General features: G+C 41.6%; 1 protein-coding gene across 2 annotated transcripts in view; it reads left to right on the top strand.

Annotated features, from left to right (window-relative positions):
• The window catches only part of ARHGAP19 (Rho GTPase activating protein 19), a 69,478-nt gene extending 54,074 nt beyond the window's left edge, over positions 1-15,404 (top strand). For both annotated transcript variants that reach the window (XM_032135349.2, XM_058436139.1), the window contains 4 exons: positions 1,697-1,795; positions 7,415-7,525; positions 8,074-8,152; positions 11,459-15,404. In XM_032135349.2, coding sequence (XP_031991240.1) covers positions 1,697-1,795; positions 7,415-7,525; positions 8,074-8,152; positions 11,459-11,469 — 300 coding nt within the window. In that variant the 3' untranslated portion in view covers positions 11,470-15,404. The remainder of the gene's footprint in view (positions 1-1,696; positions 1,796-7,414; positions 7,526-8,073; positions 8,153-11,458) is intronic.
• Positions 15,405-15,629: the final 225 nt, after the last annotated feature.

Raw genomic sequence — 15,629 nt, forward strand, 5'->3', positions numbered from 1 at the left:
AAGTGCTGAGATTACAGGCATGAGCCACCGTGCTTGGCCTGTATTCTGGATTTTAATGATTACATTCCTGTGATGTTATTCAACATGTTTCACAGTCCTCTGTTCATGCTATAAACTGGTAGTTAGATCTATTTCTAGAGGCTTGATCTGATTCTAATTCAGTTTTTCAGGCTAAGAACACTTTGTATGTGGTGTATTTTTTTTTTTTTTTCTGAGTCTGTTGCCCAGGCTGGAGTGCAGTGGCACAATCATGGCTCACAGCAGCCTCGACCTCCCTGGGCTCAGGTGATCATGATCCTCCCACTGCAGCCTCCCAAGTAGCTGAGACTACAGATGTACACCACCATGCCTGGCTAATTTTTTGTATTTTTAGTGGTGTGTACTTTTTAATATGCATTTTAAAAAGGCTCTGGATACACCTTGCTAAATACCTTCCTAGAACATTTTGCCAGTTAACACTCCCCCGAGTTGAATATGAGAGAATTTACCTTATTGTACCCTTGCCAGCGTCAGGAACGATGCATTTTTACCTGTCCCAATTTATTCAGGAGGGATACTTACTAGCTAAGCTCTTTAGACGTGGCTAATTTTTCTGCCTGCCGAGATAATTAACTTGGAGAACCTCTTGGTACTTTTATGTAAAAGTAATTTTTTAACCTCCAGAACTTGAACTGATAAAATTTCCAAATTTTTACAATTCTGAAATTTTAAAAGTATAGTTAGAAAAGACAGAAGAGGCTGGGTGTGGTGGCTTACGCCTGTAATCCTAGCACTTTGGTAGGCCGAGGTGGGCGGATCACTTGAGGTCAGGAGTTCGAGATCAGCCTGGCCAACACAGTGAAAGCCCATCTCTACTAAAAATAGAAAAAATTAGCTGGGTGTGGTGGCGGGCACCTGTAATCCCAGCTACTTGCGACGCTAAGGCATGAGAATTGCTTGAACCTGGGAGGCGGAGGTTGCAGTGAGCCGAGATTGTGCCACTGCACTCCAGCCTGGCAACAGAGTGAGACTCTGTCTCCAATAACAACAACAACATCATCAACAACCAGAAAAGGCAGAAGAGTAGAAGAATTAAATGCTATATTATTATTACTTTTTAAGTGGGAAATGAATGGCTAATCAAAGTATTGAATAAGATTATTCAATGCATTGGGTCTTCTCGTTTTCCACTTTAGATACCTCCAGAGAGCTGATGTTGATAGCATTGACAAGTCTGCATTCTGATGTATTTCCTCTGACGATATTGTTGGCAGGCAGTCATGATAGATGTCCATTTAAAGAGTTTTAGTAACTTAAAAAAATTCTGTATGCAATTTATGTTAAATTAGGGACTGTTTTAGACTGTGCCAGTAACTCTGTGGTTCCAAGATGCTTTGTTGCAAAAAAGTCTTGGTTAGCAGCTGGGGATTGTGGATAAATTTCATCAGCTCTCCAAGTCTCAGTTTTTTTGTCTGTAAAATACGGACAGTAATTCCACATTCAAGGAATGTGGCGTGCAGAGCTCCTCAGACCAGTTGAATCCACTTCTTTTGGCATCATCATTTCTGACTTTGTGATGGCTTTTTGACCTCCTAATCCATCTGTGCGCAGACTCGGTTTTTCCTGGACTTTTATTTACACTTAGCTATTAGTTGTCACAGAATGCTGTGTCTTGATGGGAAAATATTTATAAAATATTCTCTGTGTTTTCTTTTAGTTTAATAAGCAATCATTGACCCAGACACCAGGGCGAGAACCTTCTACTTCCCAGGTACAAAAGAGGGCTCGTTCGCGCTCCTTCAGTGGGCTTATTAAGGTAGGTATCCTGGGCTGTCGTTTTCAGCATTGATTTTTAGGAAATGTAACAATGTGATTTTTCTTATGCATAAAAAGTTTTCTTCTGTTTTTTGGGGACCCTATAAAGGGCTAGTTTATAAGGGGGTAAAGACGAAACGTTGAAAAGCTTTTATATTGCAAAGCGCTTTGCCGTGTTTCACATCAGAGAAGGGGCTCTGTGATGTGAGGAGGAGTAGAAGTAAGGGTCCTTCCTTTTCTTCTGGGGCTGAGGACAGAGTCTGCATTCCTGAGCAGTGTAAGAGGCCTCTTTTGTTTTTTGATCTGCTTCGAGTTACATACTTCTTTATGCAATTTGGTAAACCCGTGGAGAAGTGAGGAAGTTGAGACAGACTAGGGAAACTGTTAGAAAACTGTATTTTCGAATAGGCTAGTGAGTTTTGATACCCCAAATTTTTGTGAGCTTAATATTTTTAACAGTTGTTGTACTTTCTTTTTTTTTTTTTTTTTTGAGACGGAGTCTCGCTCTTTCACCCAGGCTGGAGTGCAGTGGCGCGATCTCGGCTCACTGCAAGCTCTCCACCTCCCGGGTTCACGCCATTCTCCTGCCTCAGCCTCTCCGAGTAGCTGGGACTACAGGCGCCCGCCACCACGCCCGGCTAATTTTTTTGTATTTTTAGTAGAGACAGGGTTTCACCGTGGTCTCGATCTCCTGACCTCGTGATCCGCCCGCCTCGGCCTCCCAAAGTGCTGGGATTACAAGCGTGAGCCACTGCGCCCGGCCAACAGTTGTTGTACTTTCTTCCATGTATCAAATTCAGGAAAAATCTTGTTTGTAAAGCAAATACAAAATATGCTTCTATGTTATTGCTGCTATCACCATGTTTGCAGATTAAATTTATAAGTCTTGACTGTTGGAACTTGTAGTGAAGGAATATTGCCATCAGGTGGCAGTAGATAACTTGATCATGGGGTTCAAATTTCCATGCATGAACTAAGGCAAGATTTTGGTTAACTTGGAGAGAGAGATTAGTACTATACACTGCTTTTCTTTTCTATTTTTCTTTTTTGGAAGAGATTGCTGCCCCAAAAGCACTGAGTATCCTTTTTTTTTTTTAATTTTTAGTTCTGGGTACATGTGCAGGATGTGCAGGTTTGTTATATAGGTAAATGTGTGCCATGGTGGTTTGCTGCACCTGTCAACCCATCACCTAGGTGTGAAGCCCAGCATGCATTAGCTATTTTTATTTTAAAAAATTTTTTTGAGACAGAGTCTCGCTGTTGTCGCCCAGGCTGGAGTGCAATGACACGGTCTTGGCTCACTGCAACCTCCCCACCTTAGGTTCAAGCGATTCTCCTGCCTCAGCTTCCCAAGTAGCTAGGATTACAGGTGCCCGCCACCATGCCCAGCTAATTTTTGCCTTTTTAATCGAGAGGGGGTTTCACCATGTTGGCCAGGCTGGCCTGGAACTCCTGACCTCAGGTGATTCGCCCGCCTCAGCCTCCCAAATTGCTGGGATTATAGGCATAAGCCATTTCGTCTGGCCAGCTACTTTTCTTAATACTCTCCCTCCCCGCACTCCACCCCCCAACAGGCCCCAGTGTGTGTTGTTCCCCTCCCTGTGTCCATGTGTTCTCATTGTTTAGCTCCCACTTTTTTTTTTAGATGGAGTCTTTCTCTGTCACCCAGGCTGGAGTGCAGTGGCTTGATTTCGGCTCACTGCAGCCTCCGCCTCCTGGTTTCAAGCCATTTTCCTGCCTCAGCCTCCCAAGTAGCTGGGACTACAGGTGTGCACCACCATGCCCAGCTTATTTTTGTATATTCAGTAGAGAGGGGGTTTCACCATGTTGGCCAGGCTGGTCTCGAACTCTTGACCTCAAGTGATCCACCTGCCTCGGCCTTCCAGAGTGCTGGGATTATAGGCATGAGCCACTGCACCCGGCCAACTCCTACTCATAAGTGAGAACATGTGGTGTTTGGTTTTCTGTTCCTGTGTTAGTTTGCTGAGGATAATGGCTTCCTTTTATTTTTATTTTTGGTGTTTTGCCCTGCTTTTCTTTTAAAAATTACTTTGTTATTAAGATATATAATTCCAGCAACATAGGGAGCTCTTTGCTTAAAATTTAAAATTTTTGCCCTAAAAATAAATAACTTGCAATATTTATTTATTTATTTATTTTTGAGACAGAGTCTTGCTCTGTTGCCCAGGCTGAAGTACAAGTGGCACCATCATGGCTTATTGCAGCCTTGATCTGCTGGGTGCTCAGCGATCCTCTTACTTCAGCCTCCCAAGTAGCTGGGACCACAAGTGCATGCCATCATACCTGGCTGATTTTTAAATGTTTATAGAGATGGAGTCTTGCTGCGTTGCTGGTCTTTTTTTTCTTTTGAGACAGAATCTCACTCCATGCCTCAGGCTGGAGTGCAGTGGCATGATCTCAGCTCACTGCAACCTCCATCTCTGGGGTTCAAGCGATTCTTCCACCTCAGCCTCCCTAGTAGCTGGGATTACAGGCGCCCACCACCCTGCCAGGCTAATATTTTGTATTTTTAGTAGGGATGGGGTTTCACCATGTTGGCCAGCCTGGTCTTGAACTCCTGGCGTCAGGTAATCTGCCCGCTTCGGCCTCCCAAAGTGCTGAGACTACAGGCATGAGCCACCATGCCCAGCCTGTGTCGCTGGTCTTGAATTTCTGGGCTCAAGCGATCCTCCTGCTTTGGCCCCCTGAAGTGCTGGGATTACAGATGTGAGTCACTGTGTCTGTAATTTTTTTTTTTTTTTAAGGTACAGCTGTTAGCGTTTACAAATTCATCTTACTGTAATTTTGGTCCTGGTTATAATTTATAGCTATCTAGAATTCAGTCTCAATCCTGACCTCCTGGGGCCAGTAGCTTCTAGGACATTAGGCTTACTTGACATCAAAATTTCCTTTGCCATCTACAGAGTGAAAAGGCACCCCCTGGATTGGGAGAAAATATTTGCAAATCATATATATGATTAGGCGTTAATATCCATAATAACCTAAAGAACTCCTATAACTCAACACAGCAAAAACAACCTCATTAAAAAGTGGGCAAAGGCTGGCCACAGTGGCTCACGCCTGTAATCCCAGCACTTTGGGAGGCTGAGGTGGGCAGATCATGAGGTCAGGAGATTAAGACCATTCTGGCTAACACGGTGAAACTCCATCTCTATTAAAAATACAAAAAATTAGCCGGGCATGTTGGCACGTGCCTGTAGTCCCAGCTACTCAGGAGGCTGAGACAGGAGAATCGTTTGAACCCAGGAGGCAGAGGTTGCAGTGAGCCGAGATTGCGCCACTGTACTCCAGGCTGGGCAACAGAGCGAGACTCCATCTCAAAAAAAAAAAAAAAATAGCAAAGGACTTAAATAGACATTTCTCCAGAGAAGATGTACGGATGGCCAAGAAACACATGAAAAGATGTTCAACATCACTAATCATTAGGGAAATGTAAATCAAAACCACAATTAGCTACCACTTGACACCCACTAGGATGGCTATTATAAAAAAAAACAACAGAAAATAACAAATGTTGATGAGGATGTCGAGAAATTGGAACCCCTATGCACTGTTGATAGGAATGTAAAATGGAGCAGCCACTGTGGAAAACAGTATGGCAGTTCCTAAAAAATTTAAATAGAATGACCTTATGATCCAGCAGTGCTACTCCCGGTATTCTCCCAAAAGAATTGAAAGCAGGGTCTTGAGGCAATATTCGTACACCCGTATTCATAGCAGCATTATTCACAAAAGCCAAAAGGCAGAAGCAACCCAACTGTCTATTGACCGATGAATGGATAACAAAACTTGGATATACAGATAATGGAACATTATTTGTCCTTAAAAAGGAAGGAAATTCTGACATATCCTACAACATGCATGAATCTTGAAGATATTATGCTAAGAGAAATAATCCAGTCATGAAAGGAAAAATACTGTATGATTCCACTGAGGTACCTGTGAGTCAAGTTCATAGAGACAAAGTAGAGAAGGTGGTTGGTTGTCAGGGGAGCTAACAGTATGAGGAGAATGGGGAGATATTATTTAATGGGTACAGTATTTCTGTTTGGGAGGATGAGAAAGTTCTGAAGATGGATGATGGTGATGGTTGCACAACACTATTAATATACTTAATACCACTGAACTGTATACTTAAAAATGGTTAAAATAGTAAATTTTATGTTATGTTTATTTTATCATTGTTAAAAAAAAAATCCCTTAGCTAGAATCCTAAAAGTGCATTTACCTGCTCAGGGCTAGTAAAATGAACATCCTTAGTTTACTGTCGTTGTTTTCTTCTTATTTGGGAGAATCTGTCATTCCCTCTGACTTCCCTGTCATAGAGATGATTGATAATCAGAAAAGTTATAGTCAGATAAATGTTTCTGTATGTATTAGTCTTTTTTTTGTGTGTGTGTGTGTGTGAGACAGAGTCTCACTGTGTTGCGCAGGCTAGAGTGCAATGGCATGATCTCAGCTCACTGCAACTTCCGCTTCCTGGGTTCAAGTGATTCTTATGCCTTGGCCTCCCAAGTAGCTGGGATTACAGGCATGCACTACCACGCCCACTTAATTTTTGTATTTTTAGTAGAGACAGTAATTCACCATGTTGGCCAGGCTGGTCAAAAACTCCTGGCCTCAAGCGATTCACCTGCCTCAGCCTCCCAAAGTGCTGAGATTACAGGTGTGAGCCACTGCTCCCGGCCTAAAATATTATTTCTGTGTTTTCCCTCAGCCTTATCAAGGTATAATTGACCATCTAGCCTGTCTCAATCCTTTTTTGGCTAGAGTTTTTTCCTCCAGAACTCTTCTCATGTAAATTATTTATTAAATCAGAATGTTCGGAATATTGCTGCTGATATTTATAATGTAGGGTTTAATGTTCTAGTTTTGATATGTTCTTTTTTTAGAATTCAAATTTATTCTCTAAGGGAAAAAAAGGAAGATTTCTCCAAAGATGGTAGAATTGTCACTGTTGGCGGTTACGTAAATTACATCATCTTCTAAGCTGTTCAGAGACGCAAGGGCTTTTAGTCTTGCTCTGCATGTCAGTATAGTCATGTGACCCCCTTAAGAAGGCCTCTATCTTCTTGTGGCTATATTAGGAACTCTTATAGAATGTCTTCAAATGTTCCAGTCCTGTATGAGTAAATGACAGGGAGGAAGAAGTGCCTTAGAGAAGAGCCAGCCTAACTATCCCTCAGTGGTGAATAGGGAGGAGAGACTTTTTAAATAGTTGCCAGAGACAGCATGTCTTTGGGGAAAAAATTATATGATGAGTAACTGGTGTTTCTATATTGTGTGTAACTGGTCTCAGAGGCACACTGTAATTGACCTATATTGGCTTGTTTAAATCAACTATAAAGTTGCTTCTAACCTTTCAGCCCTTTTAAATGTGGAGAAAAAGTGATAACTTAAACAAAAGTAATGATTTTGGGTTTTTCTGGTAACATGGTTTGGCCTCTCTTGTATAAGATGGCCCGAGAGGGTCCATACAGGATTATCAGAATGCTGAGATTTTTTTAACTCAAGGACATTACAGTTTTGAAGGCTAGTGTAGCTCCACTATAGATACAGTAGGTGTTTGTAAATCAAATGTTTTCTGTTCTTAAATCAGCGAAAGGTCCTGGGAAATCAGATGATGTCAGAAAAGAAAAAGAAGAACCCTACTCCAGAATCTGTGGCCATTGGTGAATTGAAGGGAACCAGCAAAGAAAATAGGAACTTAGTAAGACACTGTTCTTTGGACTGTCTGTCTGTGTGTATATATTTGTAGAAAAGAGGAAAATTGATGTACTGTCGTCTGTTCTACTGTGTTTCTTTGAGCCATTCAAATGGCTTTTTCTCAATCCTTTCATTTATGCTACCTTCTTTCTGTTGGTTTTCATTGACTCATTCAACAAACACATTTTGAATTCAAGAATATCACTAGTCACAAGCAGATGAGTAGTTCATTAGTCACAAGCAGACAGTACAGTAGCTCCTTAAACAAGTGCTGGAGGAAGCAGTTAGTTCTTACTGGAAGATTCCACAGGTGACATTTGAGCCAGGCCTCCTAGACTCTATATTACCTGTGGGGTGGTGCCTCAAGATATCCTAGGCATGCCTACTTCATTAAGCCAGCAGTAAATCAGTTAAGATTAATGAGATATAAATACATCAGTCTCAGAAAAACTCTTCACATTGAAATTGAACAAATAATTCATTTGTTAGTAAAGTCTGTCTATAGGAATGCCATTAGAACATTGAAACCACTGTACAATTTTCTTATTACAGTTATTTTCTGGCTCTCCAGCTGTCACGATGACACCAACAAGATTGAAGTGGTCTGAAGGGAAAAAAGAGGGGAAAAAAGGTACTAATTGTACTTACTTTCTGTTCTTACTAAATGTAATTCGTTTCTGCATCTAGTCAGTAGCATTTGTTTGAATTCCCAGGATAGTACATTTGTAGTCAGAAGTGACATAAAAATTACAAGGCCAGGTCCTTGCCCTTGAGTTCATTCACCAGATGGTTATTGAACCATTTACTCAGCATTGTCTTGGGTGCTAAGGGTAGAGCTGTGAACACAGACTCACATGGTCCCTGTGTTCTTGGACAGACAGGACACATGGGGGAAAATACCTTAAGAATACTTGCGAAGCAAATTAAAAACAAGTGTAAATGAATTTGTGGAACCAAGTTCAACAGTGCTGGGAGTGTGCTTATGGAATAGTTAGGTTCCTTTTCTGTGTAGGCCAGCCCTAATTAGTGAAGCTTTCTAGATCAACAGCTCGTGCCTAAGGATCCTGGAAGTCATATCATACAGCATATTTTGGGGGCTATTTAGGACAAAGAGGACTATTTAATGCTGGGACTGCTGATTGTCCCAGGCTCTTCTGGTAAAAGTCTGCTGTGCCTTCCTCTGAAGGAGCCAAGTGGGTCAATGGAAAGGCCGTGAGATTTGTGGTTAGTCCTGATGGGAGTTATCATTCCTCTGACCCAGGAAAACTACCCATTCTCTATGAATTCAAGTTTTATCCTCTGAAAATGAGGATAAAAGTTACATCTACTTCACAGATTTATTAATTTATTATGAGGCTCAATTGAAATAATGTTTTGGCAGCACACTGTCATTGTTAAATCATTAACAAGTGGTTATAGTTGTTACTGTAGAAAATGGGCTGAGGCCGGGCGCGGTGGCTCACGCTTGTAATCCCAGCACTTTGGGAGGCCGAGGCGGGCGGATCATGAGGTCAGGAGATCAAGACCACGGTGAAACCCCGACTCTACTAAAAATACAAAAAAAAAAATTATCCGAGCGTGGTGGCGGGCGCCTGTAGTCCCAGCTACTCGGAGAGGCTGAGGCGGGAGAATGGCCTGAACCCGGGAGGCGGAGCTTGCAGTGAGCCGAGACTGTGCCACTGCGTTCCAGCCTGGGCGACAGAGCGAGACTCCGTCTCAAAAAAAAAAAAAGAAAATGGGCTGAAACCTCGTCTTGTTATATAAGGCTCATGTGGCAGCTGAAGTGAGTCTGGTTTGACATGATCGTTTTTTCACTGGGATATGAGCATAATTACTATTTGAGACATCAGCAATAAAAGAGATCAAAAGCCTAATCCTTATGGATAAATTCTTTTCTGGAAAATTAGATTTCATTGTATTCTTCTTACTTATCCATGAATGAATTATCTAAACTCTCTTTTCTTTCCTCATTGCTTCTGTCTTCTAGGCTGGGCTGTCTAATTGAGGCAAGATGGGTGTTTGAGTTTTTTGTCTAAATATTTCTGTATGTCCATGAATCAAAACCAAGCATAAGTTATTTTTGAAGGCTACATTGTTTTGTATCAGTTACAACTTTTGTTGCTTTCATTTTTGAAAGACATCTGGAAATAATATCTTTCTGTATTGATAGCTCTACCTTGGAAAGAAAGAAAGACATTTTTTAAAAACCAGTTTAATATTTCACCAATAAGCTTTAGAGCAGGGATTCTCGACCTTGTCATCTGTGGACTTCCTAAATGGTCTAATAAAGTTCCCGGTATTGTTGATGCAATCTTTTATGTAGGTACTTACGTGTATTTTTCTGGGGGAGAGAATATGTAGTTCTAATTAGATTCTGAAAAATGTTAGTAGTTCAGAGAAGTCGAGATAATGAATGACCCTCAATTGGATCGGGCAATGCCATTTTCACTTTACCCTCTCCTGGTCACTTCCTCTATCTGGAAATGCCTTCCTGGTGTTATGATGCTACATTATTCTCGTTCTTCTTCCTCTTTAATTCTTTTCCTTATCTGCAGTGGCTTACTGTTGTTTGCCTATTCCACTACATCTTTATTTTTTTCAATGCTCTATCTTAAGTTCTGCTCTTAACTTCTGCTCATTTCTGCACTTGCTTCTCCTGCCTCTTTGCAGCTTGGAGTCTCCTTCCACTGCTTAGCTCTGCTCTCTGTATGATAACTACTTCCAGCCTGGCAACTCCAGGTCTGAACTCTCTTCAGACGTTGGCAGTCTCCAAGCCCACAGATCCAGGTGCCTGCCATGTATTTCTTTTATACAACAATGAATACACAACCTCAGATTTTTGATAGTGATGTTTATAATAAAAGTAACATATTCTTTGAAGAAGATAATGTAATTTTATTACTATGATCAACAACATAATCCAAAAAGACTTTTATTTAGTACAGGATTTCTCAACCTTGGCACACTACTGACATGTTGGTTCAGATAATGCTTTGTTGTAGGAGCTGCCATGTGCATTGCATGATGAGCAGCCTTCCTGGCCTCTACCCCATAGATACTGGGAGCATCCTTCCCCCAGTTGTGATAAGTAAAAGTGCTTCTAGGCATTGCGAAATGTCCCATGGTGGGTGAGGAGGCAAAGTCATCTCCACGTGAGAACCACCGATTTAGCACCTACTTATTAATGGCCATTATTTTCAGTAGTCAAAATCTTACCCATTCTTCAAAGTCTAGCCTAAGTCTCACCTCCTCTTTGAAACTTTCTCTGGCTAACACAGCCAGATATAATACTTTTTCCTTTGAACTTATTAATGCTACAAAAATATTGACACCTAGTATGATTTACTGTATTTACTTCACAGGTGTTGTCTTGTCTGTAACTAGTTTCTCTTCTAGAAGACAAAGGTCAGACTTAGTGTATTTCTGTGTCCTGTACTTCTCTTCCTCCGAAAAATGACAGTGCCTTGTGCTGAGTCGGCTTTTAGTAAACATTGAGTGTTGAGAGGGGCTGTGGTGGTAGGAGCATGAGTTCTGCATTCAGTTGGGCTTGGGTCCCATTCCCAGTTTTGCTGCTTAATAGCTTATATATTAGTCCTCAGGCAAATGAACTGTGTAGGCTGCGGATTCTTCCTCTGTAAAATGGTAGGAGTAGTACCTCATATACCGGTTATTGTGAGGATAAATAATGTACATAAATAACTTAGAACAGCACAAAATATGCACTTACTGTTAGCTGTTATAGCCATTAAGATGATTTAATGAACAACATTATATCAGGCAGATGTTCATTTGGTAGAGTCACAAATTCTTAATTAAACTCATTAGCCCTCAGTTTGGAGAAAATATTAAGTGTAGACCCTGTAGCTTTTGAGTGGGATGTTTGCAAAAAGAAATATTTAAGAACATGTCTAACGCTCTTGTTTTTCCTTCAACCTAGGATTTCTCTGAAGGATCCAGAGTTGTCTCCTATGGTCCATGCAGAATTTTCTCTTTAGTGGGCCAGGTGTTATTCCTGCCCATAGCAAAGCTTGGACTTGCAGCTTGCTTGCTGCATTTTGAATTGTCAAAGCCAACTAATACCGTGACCCGACTGATACCTCTAATCCCACTCACTGGATGATGCTTGCAAGCTGTGCCTTCTGAGAGAGTGCTTAGGCTCTGTCTCTCCTTTTTAATATTACGGGGAAACCACTAACTATCCAGCCAGCTTATACAGCACAGTAAGGTGGGCTTCAGGGCTCGTTCAATGTGTTTTAGGCAGATTCCACTTTTGAAAAAAAATATGAAATGTATGCTCAACTGCCAGTAAGTTTTTAAAAAGCACTGTCCCAGTGGATTGATGTTGTTTTTAATGGATATTTTGGGTTTTTCTCTGTTTTGATAGTGTTGGGTATTTTGTTGTTTTTGTTTGTTTATGTCTTTGTTTTAAAAGCCATGTTTTTGGATGGGCTCTAAGCAAGATGCCTTTCCCTCTTTTTCACTTTGAGCTTTGGGAAAACTCTTTATCTTATGAGGCTGTATTCCTCAATACCTAATTTGTGTCCAAAGAACTTATAGCTTTTCTGGACATTTTTGATTATTTCTTGGGTCTGACATCAGAGTATTTGACCTGCAGTATTGAAAAAGGAGAATTCAGAATGATACAGTATTTTAACAAATCTTAATTATTAAACTCTTTTCCTTCCTTCCATTTCTCCCTCCCTTGTCCATCTCTCTCTCTTTCCCTTTCCTCAGTGATGTGAAAATAATTGTGTTTTGCTGAACTTGTTACCTTCATTCAATTTCCTCTTGACTAAAACATCTCTGGTGCCAACGTAATACTTCTGAACCAAATCACTGTGACTCAAGGAAAGTCACAGCGTAATGGAAGTTTGCTAAAATATTTGTATGTGGGGGAAGCTCTGGAGTGTGCCTAGGAGGGGGCTGGCTGCCTTTATGTCCCAGGATGACTCTTTATGGGTGGGATTACATTGCACCCTCTGAGGGTGCAGGCTAGACCGTCTCCTGAGAGGAAGTTAGAATCAGAAAAAAGAAGCAAGCAGCAGCCTCTGCAGGGCTGACGGGATTTAAAGGAGAGAATGTTCTTATTTGGAAGCAGCTGTGGCTTGTTACCAATGTTCAAGGAGTGTTACTGTGCCACCCTTTCCTTGTCAGAAGGGACACAGGTGGTAGTTTGGAGATGGGGCCAGAGCTTCTGGCTTTTGGATTTGGTGTGTTCACTTGTGTTGGATGGAGCAGTGGCATGGCTTTGACCTAGTATGAACTGGTGTCTGCCCAGAGAGCAGCATGTGGCAGGGGAGAATGCTCAGGTTTGTGCCTGGCTCTGTGGAGCTGTACAACCCTTCTCACCCTGTGGGTTGGAGCCGAGTCAGGTCACTATGGGGAAGCAGTTGCCCCACAAAATGTGGTTTGCTGACCTATTTCTAAATTGTTGAATGTGCTGTGCCGCCATTGCTGAAATGAACGATGACTCTGGGGGAGCAGAGTTTGGCCTTGTGCCCAGCTCAGCCCTCTCTGCCAGCCTTTCTGCTGCTTTTGCTGCTGTAACAGCAATAGTGTAGAAAAATGTAAAATTTGGTCTTCCAGCTTAATACAGTGTGAGCAATAGGTGGTTAGGAAAACAAAACTGCCTAGAAGCCCCTTTCTCTAGAGCAGTTTTATGTCATTTTTAAAAACACAGATTAGCAAATTCGTTTGCGTAGGTTTCTATTAAATATTTGACTTTTTTTTTCTTATTAAGAAAATGAAATCCCTTACACCAGATATCAGCTAATTCAAACAGAAAACCCTTTTGGTATCACCAAATTGAAATGGTATTCTTACTTAACTCTTCCTTCTTTCCTTTATTTGTTTAGACGTGCTTCATCCTGAAGTGGTGCTATGGTCTGTTAAACAGGGCTGGCATCAGGTAGACGGAGCAGAGTGGTGACCTGATAGCTCCTGTCATCGTGTTAGTTTTTGATTCTATTTAAGGGAAGTAGCTGAGATTTAGACGGATGTAGACGCTCTTTGGGTGAATGGAATCATAAGCAAGGGTTGTGTTCTGGGGTGAGGATCATGAGAGAGATATTTATCACATGCACATGCCTTTATATAGCTGGTCTCCTGGGGTAGTTTATGTGTGTTTTGTTTATTTATTGAATATGTTTTCCCTTGCTTTAGGGGTTTTATAGGTCACTTTTCTTAATAGAAGCTGTGATTGACTTAGAATCCAAATTTGAGGAGTAAGCAGCGTAACCTTCTACCTTGTAATATGTAACCATTTAATCCTGTGGAATCTTATGGAAAACACAGAGAAAACCCCTTTTATCATTTGCCACAGAAGGCTGCTGTCTCCCTTCTGATTTGATGGGCAGGTATTGTTTTTGAGCCAGTATTTAACTGAGTTTTTTAATCTATAAGTTTTTTTTGAATCTATTTCATTGTGTTTGTTTTTCATGTTGGAACAATCTCTTTGGAAGTGCCTCTTCTTGTGGCTTTTACAACTTCATTTCTTTCTTGGGTCATCTGTGATGGGCTTTGATGTGGTGTCAATTTGGGGCCTTGTGTTTGTGCCAGAGGGATACACATATTAAACTTTAGGCCACCTTCCTGGTCCAGACTGTACTGTGTGAACCCCACTGACTGAATTAGTGAGAACCATAGGCGTTAGAGTTTCTCATCTTTTATAGTGATAGACTTTTGCATTGGGACCAATGATTCTGGTGTGAAAAACCCTGCTGCAGCAGTGAAAGAGCATTAGGAGATACTGACTGTACCTCAGTGCCAAAATAGGAGCAGGTAACGAACTGTAAAAAAAGAGCAGGTAACGAATCGTAACCAAAACTACAGTTGATCCTCCACAAAGGAAAGCTCTTTACCCAGAATGTCCTTCCAGAGGCATTCAGAAAGGACAAGGGAACACCCTTGGGAAATGGGCTAGTGGAGGGCTGTTGACTGCAGTGACACCTAGGTGCTCTGGAGGTATCTGTTCTGTTGACCTGTAAGGAAGCGGTCGGTCCTAGAGTGTCAGAACAGAGCCATTCTCTCCTCCTGAGTAGGAACGTCTCTGTTCAGCTTCCCTCACAGGAGCCTGTGTTAGCATGCAGTTGAAAATACTGCCTTCTAAGAGAACCTGTGGTCATTGGGAACGTGCCCCACAGTGACTGGCCATGCAACCGGGTGATTTTTAGGAATAGATGTCTCTAGACTCTGTCTCCTTTCCTACAAGGCCTCACACAGATGCTTGAGGCTAATGGCCCCCATTCTGAGGTCATTTTTGTGTAGAACTCCTTTCCCCAAGAGAGAGCCTTATCTTTGCCCTCCTTTGCCCTGAAGCCTTCAAACGGAAGACAGGATCTAGATCTAAACCTAGATACTAGCATTTTGTGGGATTGTCTAGAATTTGGGGAAGATTTCGGTTCCTAAGATGCACAAGCTTTTTACACCAGTGGTGATTAACTCAACTAAAACTCACTGTAGGAATTTAGCTTCTCTAGACAGCTAATGCCGAGATCTTCTACCAGTGTAGTTGACAGAAGCAGGCCAGCGAGGAGGTGTGGAACATAATAGCCTGAGTGCATGCGTTACCATGGAGACTGGAGTGTGTGAGGCCACAGCCTGTGCTAAAGAGCCATGGAGCCCTCCCCTGGCCATGTCTGGGGACAGATAGAACCTGTTGGGGGAAATATTCCCTCACCCCAGGGTTCTTTATGCAGAGTAGGGGTTGCCTTTGTCCTATCCCTGAGCTTGCTCAACAAGAGAAACAAGGTTTCTTAACTGTTTTATTTAAAGTTTCCATTCTTATTTGACTATATGTATGTAATTGTAAAGAAATGATCCTATGCATTGTCTTTCTTTTATATTCTTGTAATATTCTGAAATTAAAATTGTTTTGTTTCATATCCAGAGGCTTTGACTGGTCTATTAGTTCACATTTTGACTGTTGATGTTGAAGAGAGAGTTTTTCTCTTGTTCTGAGGAAAGTGAAGCCTCTAGAAAGGCTCCTCTTTGGCTTGTTTTTAGCTGGATGGGTGGGTTCAGGAGGAGCGGGGCTTTTGGCTGATAAGAAGTATGATTTGGAGCCTCCGGGATCCTGAGCTTCCTAATTTCCCATGGCTGAGTCTAGA

The sequence above is a fragment of the Hylobates moloch genome, unplaced genomic scaffold, assembly GCF_009828535.3.
Source record: "Hylobates moloch isolate HMO894 unplaced genomic scaffold, HMol_V3 SCAFFOLD_3, whole genome shotgun sequence".
NCBI lineage: Eukaryota > Metazoa > Chordata > Mammalia > Primates > Hylobatidae > Hylobates > Hylobates moloch.